This window comes from Cibotium barometz, chromosome 32 (genome assembly GCF_041138505.1).
Source record: "Cibotium barometz isolate CiBa-2024 chromosome 32, ASM4113850v1, whole genome shotgun sequence".
Classification (NCBI taxonomy): Eukaryota; Viridiplantae; Streptophyta; class Polypodiopsida; order Cyatheales; family Cibotiaceae; genus Cibotium; species Cibotium barometz.
Genome location: NC_141077.1, coordinates 29,450,490 through 29,459,330, shown reverse-complemented (window position 1 = coordinate 29,459,330; position 8,841 = coordinate 29,450,490). Strand labels below are relative to the sequence as shown.

The following is an 8,841-nucleotide window of genomic DNA, read 5'->3' as shown; positions in this document are numbered from 1 at the left end:
TGATGCACTATCTTACCTCTCATTGGCTACTTAATCTCATTTTTATTCCTTTCCATTCACATGCAACCTTGATTTATCGGCATGTGTATGTGTGATGATAACCTTAATCTTTTGAGAAAGGAACATTATAACCTTGAGTGGTTTAATGGGATGCTCGTGATTAAGCCTTCCAGTGCCTAGTGATGCAACATAAAGGTCTTTACAAACACATGCAATAGTTTAGAGACATTGGATGGGTGGGTGCTTGGATGAATGAGTGATGTGCAAGATACCCCTATATCATGGGTGCTCATGAGTCTAAAATCATACCAACCTCCACATGTTGAATGGGAGGGTGCTTGGATTGGGGATGAGGAAGATTACCCCTATATCGTGGTCGATAATGAATTTGTAAAGCGCTTGTGAGTTTGTAAACATACCACTCCCCACTTGTTGGGGGGGGGTGCGCTTGGATTGGGGATCATGAGTGACTAGTGAGGAAGATTTTACCTATATCATGGGTGATCATGAGTGTGTAAATCATGTATGAGTTTGTAGAAATCCAATGCTCACAAGATACCTGTTAATCCTGTCACTCCATTGTTAATCATGTCACTCCATATTCGTGGTGCTTGCTTTAGGCCATATAATGCTTTCTTCAATTTGCATACATATGTGGGAAAGTTTGGGGGACGCTGGGACCTAAAGATCCCATGTCGGGGAGCTACTAACCTTGTTATGACCCAAAATTAGGTACAAAAGATTCCTAGGAGAGACCTTTGAGTGTAAGGAACTTTACAACCAACAAAGGAGAACAGAAGTTTGCGAAGCTTCCAAGCGTTGCTAACACAGGTGAACGGTGAGCTCTTGGCTGCTTGCACGTGTGAGCTGACCTAGTCATAATTGCATTCTCATGACTCTTCAAAATTTAAAGGAAAAACTTAAAAAAGAGAGATTTTGGATCTACTAGTGCGTGCGTGCGTGTGTGTGTGTGTGTTGGGCCTCTTCTGTGCATCATCACCTTCCACCACCCTCCCACATCTACCTACATTTCTTCTCTGTTTTTCATCCCTCCCCTTTCTCGTATCAGCAGCTTACTTGCATCAAATCCATCACAACCCAATGTAACATAATTGCATTAAACCCATGTCGCTGAATTTTTTAATTAGCTACAACCTCCTGTGTACACCCTAAATCTCATGTGGTAGCTAATCTTAGTTGCAATCCATCATCAAAACCTCAAATTCCATGCATTAGCTTAAATGCCCTACAACCCATTTTGCTCAATTTCCTTCATCAGCTCAAATTCAACACATTTTGCTCAATTTCATATACTAGCTCAAATCCATATCATCTCATTTTGCTTGATTTTATACATCATTTCAAATTCATCACAACCTATTGAGCTTAATCTTTTCACATACCCATATTAGCTTAAATCCAACCTGAGTATAGATTTAGCTGCATTTTCATCAAAACCCATACCACCTTCTTGGAGAGGAGTGGGCTGAGCTATGTCGGATTCAGCACAAAGCTCTCCATCGCTCAACATCCACTTCAGAGAGTTGGATGTAGAGTTTCTGCAGGTACCAGGTTTAGTAATTCCTCTTGTATGAATCATTCACCAAGAAGTGGCATCAATGCAGGAACTCCTTTGTTTCCAGATCAAATTTGTGTGAGAAGTCCACCTATTCAATACATTGGATCGAGAAATTCTAAGGGTTTCCTTGGCCTATGTTTTATTATCAAATCAATGGTTATAATTGTTCAATCTGAACTATAGATTCACAGCTAGAACTTATGTATGTATGTACGTACGTATGCAAGGATGTATGTATGTGTGCATGTATGTATATGACAATCGGATGATAGCTGCGATAATTACCACACCATAATTGGGCTAAGCTGCTACGTACTACATGATTTTCAGTATTGCAGACTGATATATGCTAGGGGATATGACAAGTATGCCAAAAGTTTCTTGGGTTTTCTGGCTAATTTCTGCATTATTGATGGCAGAAACAAGCTAGGATCTGGCTGGAGACTGTTCTAGGCGAAAGATCTGATGAAGACATCTCACTTGCTAATCTACTTGCGGATGGCGAAATTTTGTAAGACAGTCATTAAATCATCTATTTGATACACTCTTTTGAAGCTCTTTTATCAGGTAAGTGGGTGTGTTTGACATGATGATTGAGTGAACATGATAGGCCTTTGTACCCTGGAATGGGCAGTGGTTAAAACATTCTGTGGAATGGGGATTCGTAAGAGCCTTTTAAGAGTCTACAGGGTGCCTGTGTCAAACTCATAATTTTGAGCACTATTTGTAGGCATGTTCTCTAAGAATAACTGCAGTCATGATGCCAGGAACCAAAACCGAACCAGCATAGCTTTCTACCATCATAGAAGAAAAATTTAACCTGTTTGAAGCCATACCTTCTGGGCCTCTTTGCATCTCAAACATAGAAGAAAATTCACTAGTAATCATGGCACATGCATCCCTATGTGGGGATGATGCATGTGAGGCCAAGAGTTTACTGCTTTCCATACAGGTGGATTGCAACTGGGGGAGCTTTTCTTTCCTCTTCAGCTATCACATAAGCAGGAAGCGGGATCAACCACTGAGATCCATTCAAATGCTGCATTCAGCTATTGTACATGTGGTAAAAAAGCAGCTGCACTACAAACCTGCTTGATTCCGTAATTCCTCTCTCGGTTTGTGTCATGATGTGGATTTTACTAATTCAGCATGAGCACAGTGATCATCTAATTCTATCTGAGTTCCTTCACGTTACAACTAACAAGGGGTGACCTGAAATTGTAGTGCGCAGCAGGACACGTAGCACCATCACAAATTGGGATTGATCGGTCACACAACAAGTATGCCACTGGTGGTTGGACAGGGTGGTATGAGCTTCATCGTTTACAGCACTGTAGCTTGGGACATGGGGACCTTTCACCTTTCCTACGGGAAGGATTGATGGTGCACAGTATTGTACCTTTATCAACACAGAATCACTTTCCCCAAGGCGTGCCACTTTTTCCAATAACTGCAGGACTCTTCAACCCTTCCACATTCTTGATGGGAGATGATCAACATCCTCCGTATGGCACTAGACCCCTCCAGCTGAGACTGTCGATGTCCATGCATGAATCTCATCCATACACATTGAATCCAATGGGCCTACTCTCATGATACCTACTAGGAGCATTTGAGCAATGACTCCAAAAAGTGTTGGAATATTCTTGCAGAAACATGTCTCCCACACCTATTACCGATCCCATCCAAGAGTTGGGCTACATGTGCGTGAGCGTTGCTTGATGTCCCTAACCAGCTACTGCCAGATCTCTCACATCTTCCTAGGCCCTTGACTTTTTCTTTGCTCGCTTCTGCTGATTTGAGGGATGCCATTAAAACTTCATATGTGAGAGCTAGAGATCATGAAGGATTGCAAACATAATTATGGATAAAAAGCTTTTGCACCAGTGTTGGCAAGACTCTTCAATGAAGGACTATGTCATTGTTTTCCTATACTTTGTTCCTATTCACAAGGCAGGGGACCCCATGGAGCCTAGCAATTACAGGATGATCATGGTAAGCCACTATATCACCAAAACCTATGCTTGTGTTCTTGGATCTCTGGCTAGCACTTTAATAGAGGATACAGTACATCTTCCTTTGAGGGCTGTAGAAGGAATATTGTGCTTTCTGACAAGCTTTAGAAACTATATTTCGTCTCATGCCCAAATGGAGCAGGTTATTGGACATCATCTTATCCATCCAACTAGTAGATTCTAGTAGATATGTGATGAGTGGCATTGAGAGACCCCATGGCACCCCAGAGCACCCTGGCTATCCTTTCTTCTCCTACTGCGCTGATTAGGAAGGTTCATGGGATGAAGGGCAGACAGCCCTTAGCCCAACATTGGAGAGCATAAAACATCTCTCCCAGGTCCTTTGTGACTTTTGGAAGAGGCTGTGAAACAGCTTCCCCCATGGAAGGCTGTGGACGGAACCTTCTCCTCCACCTGATGGGGCTGTTCCATGAATACCACATCACCGCTCACAATAATCTTCCTTGCCTCAGGGTCTTCTGGTCTGTAACACTTTAACTTCATACTATACCATAGGAAGATACACTTTCTACTTTTGGAATCCCATTTAGCCCTTGTGAGTCTAGAACATGCACATAACAATCACATCCAAATGTTTTGAAATATGACACATACCTACCTCTATGTGAGGAGATTATGGATTAGGTGACATTCTCCTACTAGGAGACTTTAATGCTCAGATGGAGAGTCATCATGTCTGCCTACTTGACTTTGCGGACCCCATCTTGCTGTGGGAGCTAGATCCTATGGATACAGGGATATTGGGACATACGACGTCTTTTGGCAGGTGTCTCTTAGACATGGGAGCTATCCACAGGCTCATTGTCTATAACGGGATGGCCAGACGGCAGTGCTCGGGGGACCTCAGTTGCTTCCCTTCACTTTTATCACAGGTCTATATAAGCAGGCCCTGTTGTGAGATACGATTGTCGAGTCTCACTCGTTTAGCGCATGGCCCATCGGGACTGTTCGTTGCAAGGACATCCTCGGGGTGTGGCTAGGTAGTATGGGACACCTAGTCTTACTGTGGCTAGAGCAAGGCCTAGGATGTAGCTATGGCCTCCAGCTCGGGGGTGAGTCTGAATGGACTCTATGGCTGGGAGGTGAGCCTTAAGCCTTGATCTTCAGTGTGTTCTATGTCAGAAGGTCCTAGAGTTTGGGTCCTGTGAGACCTTACAGTGGTATTAGAGCGGGCCTGACAAGTCATGCCAAGGAACGTTAGGAGTACACATCGTACACCCATACATGGCATGGTGGAAGGTAAAGCCTTCAGTCTCTTCTACTTGAATGAGTAAAGAGATGGGGAAGAGTGAAACCGATCCCGTCAAGTAGGAGTAGACTCCGTTGGACACCCACACGCGTAATAGCACAACTTAAATATCACAATATGAATGGACAACTCAATAACAACTGAAAAACTGAAATGAAATGATGATCAATGGACACCAGCACTGGGGCCGGAACCGGCCGACCCCCCCCTCAATATATAATATATTATTGGGAGTATTTAAGTGATACAATGCTCCATGGGTTCAATGAACCAGATGATGTCCATGTACAACTGAAATGAATACAGTTACCAAACAAGAGACTTGAAGTAGACGTTCGAAGTAGAGCGATCCACTTGAAGAAGTCTAGTCTCTATGGTCCCGTGCCTTCACTGGAATCCGCAGAGAGCGCCCCACTGGTGTTCCAGGACCACGCACAAACAGGCGCTCCCGTACTAACGCCTGGCTCTCCCGATCTCGGCACCCACGGACCGTGGTTCTCCAAAAGCTTGGACTACCCGGCACCGAATGGGTGTTAGCAGCAGTGAATATCCCTCGAATGTTTTACACCAAGGACCTTTGCTTGAATCCCTTTCAATAAGCTTTGCAAAAAACCTTTGGTATCAACAGAGTATAAGCTGGCCAATATGTCTGAGTTCGTGGTACTATACCCGGGCTGCAGCATCAAGTATTGAGAGACCTGAATATGGGACTGTTTTGGGTCTGAATCGGGCTGCCACACACACACACGACTGGAGCTTACGTTTGATGGAGAGATGGGCTGCTGCAGACTGTTGTTGATCGGCTGTGCTTGCACGGAAGAAAGCCCTAAACAACAGCCCAATAGCCAGCAAGAGAGAACCGCCTGGTTGCTGCCCGCCAGCCAGCAAGAGAGTGAGAGTGTCGCCTGTTGTTGCAGCCGCTTGCGGGGTTAGTGAGGAAGAGTCGCCTGGGTGCAGCCTGCTTGTGAGCAAGAGAAGGAAGAGTCACCTGGTTGCAGCCCACTTGTGTGCAAGAGAGAAGGTCGCTTGTGAGTAGCCTGCTTGTGCACAAGCAAGAGAGAGGCGCCAAGCGATGGTGAGGGCCCCTCGTACAGCTGGCCGGCCTACTCTTTGCATGGGGGCAGCCAGTTCGAAGGTACCCAAGCGGGGGTGGGTAGGTGGCCATGCACCCACCCCCACACACACGATTAAGGGAGGGCTTCCCTCCCCACCATGGCCCATGTGTGGGTGCCCATAATGGGTGCCCACCCTACAAAGGGCACCAATAAAATATTGAGGAGGCCGCCCACTCATTAATGAGTGTGAACGTGCAACCTTATAAAAAACAAAGGGCAGAAATAATGCTATAAAATAAACAAATGCAATACACTTACCACCTGTTCACATGCAACAAAACTCGTCAGAAGACAGAACAAATTTCAGGACTCACTGGCAGGCGTCCCTGCTCAGTAAGTGGCATGTCAGGCAGGCAAACATAAGAATACAAGTCACGCGAAAACAGTTCCAGACATGTAAACATGAATGCATGTGCAAACAGTATCATGGACATATCTCCCGTTCATGGAACAAGTACTAAACATTCATGTCGGGCACAGTGATGGCACGACAGAAAGTATAAATCCCGGTCTTCCTATGGAGTGACAGTCCCATAGGTAAGACACAGATCTAGGCACGAGCCTCCCTATGGAGTGATAGTCCCATAGGCAAGAAACGGCACAAATACTGGCTCTTCCATGGCATGACAATCCCATGGATAGAACACAGTCCAGGTCATACACGGGTGGCACGAGTCTGGCTCCCGTCCAGACGACACCATCCTGCTAACAAATGGGTGGCACCAGTGTGGTTCCCGTCCATGTTATGCAAAATACTCGCCCTTCACATGAGACACCGGCCTGGTCTCAAGTGAACAAGACACAGATCTGGAGATGGACCAAATGGTCGGCCAATTGGTGACATCCCCCCGGGCTTCTAAAGAGTTGTCCTCGACTGAAAAGCCTCAAGATATGCCTGCAACAACTGTGGGTAGTCAACAAAATAATCTTCATTTACCCACTTTGCATCAATGGGCAAATAATTCTTGAACTTCACAAGGTATCTCCTGGAAAGCTTTCCTGCAGGTAGCCTTCTCTCTTTGTGAAAGACAATCTGCTCTGGTTGGAGGATCTCCTTAAGCTCATCAATCTTTGGCGGATCTTCTGTGACAGGCTCGGATCTGGCCCGACATACTTCCGCAAAAGACTCACATGAAATGCATTGTGAATCTTCCAATGACTAGGTAAAGCAAGCCTGTATGACACTCCATTGATCTTTTGAATCACCTTGAAGGGTCCATAATAGCGAGTAGAAAGCTTAGGATATGATCCTTCTCATCCTGGCCTCTTCCGAAGCCTAGCTTTCTCAAATTTCATCAAAACCGAATCACCTTCTTTGAGTTGCATGTCCCTTCTATGCTTGTCAGCAGCCATTTTATGCGTATCTTGTGACCTTGCAATAGCTGTCCGTACTTGAGCAAAGGCTACATCCAAGTCACGTACATACTCATCAGCTACAAAAATCTCATCCTTTGTACGAAGGATGGGTGGCAAGACCACTCTGCCATAAATAATCTCAAACGGGGCCTTTCCTGTGGAGGCATGGACCGTATTGTTGTAGGCAAACTCACCAAGTGGAAGATACTTCTCCCATGCAGTCTTTTGATCTGCCACACATAACACTTCAACAAATCCAACACGGCTGAATTTGCAGCTTCACTCTGACCATCCGTTTGGGAATGATAAGCTGATGAAAACTCAAGTTTAGTGCCATGTTATCAAATAAGCCCTCCAAAAGAGGCTCGTAGTCCTGGGATCTCTATCCCCAACAATGGACTTAGGCATACCATGATGCTTGAAGATATTAGCAAGAAAAAGCTTCACATATGATCAACTTTAATGGTTTTCTTGACGGGCAAGAAATGAGCTTGCATGCTAAACCTGTCCACAATGGTCCAAATAGCATCATTCCCATGCTGGGATCTAGGCAAGTCCATAATAAAGTCCATAGTAATACTTTCCCATGGCTGCGAGGGAATAGGTAATGGCTGAAGCAAACCTGGAGGCTTTTGCCTGTCAAATTTCACCTTTTGGCAAGTAATACATGCACGTACATATGCCTCAATGTCTTTACGCATGCTTGGCCAAAAGAAATATCTCTCAATCATGCGTGTAGTAGGCATGATACCTCTATGACCAGCATAAGGTGGAGCGTGACATTCCTCCAAAACCTTTGGACGCATATCCTTCACCACACATAGGCAATTTTCGTTCATGAGATAGCCCTCTTTGATCACATAAGAGGCATGAGTGTGACCAGCTATCAAATCAGCCCAAATATGACAAAAATTAGCATCCAAATGATACAAATCACGCATAGTAGTCAATTCCCTATGTGGGGCTACTGAAATTGCAGCCACATATGGCCTCGTGGACAATGCATCTGCTACCAAATTCTTCTTTCCAAGCTTATGTCAATACATCCACATTCACATCATTATGTTCTATCTTTTCACGAACAAAAAAAAAACAAGTACGCAGAAAGACTCTTCTTTATTGCTTTATTAATATGGATGTGTGATACAATAGGGATGGAATCTCCCTCTTTGCCAACATGATCAACACTACCCTGCATATCGGGAACTGCATGCACATTAGGCTTAGACTGCTTGTCCTCTTGCATCTTGCTTACGTTTGGGGCATTGCCGAAACATACGCTCTTTGCTTCCACATGCAAAACATTTCCCCTCTTTCGCATATTGCTCCCTTTGCTCAGGAGTCAAGCCAAACCTGTTCTTCTTGAGCACACTATCCATGGATGAGGTATTTTCAGCTTTACCTCCCTTCTGGACCTCCCGGAAGCTCTTTTTAGGTGGTTGTCCACCTTTTTGCAGGTTTGGGACAGCCTTATCTTTGCCCTTAGAACCCCCTTGATCTTGCTTA

General features: G+C 44.8%; 1 protein-coding gene across 2 annotated transcripts in view; it reads left to right on the top strand.

Moving 5' to 3' along the window:
• The first annotated feature begins 937 nt into the window (after window positions 1–937).
• LOC147620061 (uncharacterized) overlaps window positions 938–8,841 on the top strand; it is an 82,831-nt gene continuing 74,927 nt past the window's right edge. Inside the window, exons 1-2 of one of the 2 annotated variants that reach the window (XM_086772215.1) lie at window positions 938–1,565; window positions 1,999–2,090. In XM_086772215.1, coding sequence (XP_086628341.1) covers window positions 1,494–1,565; window positions 1,999–2,090 — 164 coding nt within the window. In that variant the 5' untranslated portion in view covers window positions 938–1,493. The remainder of the gene's footprint in view (window positions 1,566–1,998; window positions 2,091–8,841) is intronic. The other variant, XM_086772214.1, reaches the window with a different exon arrangement.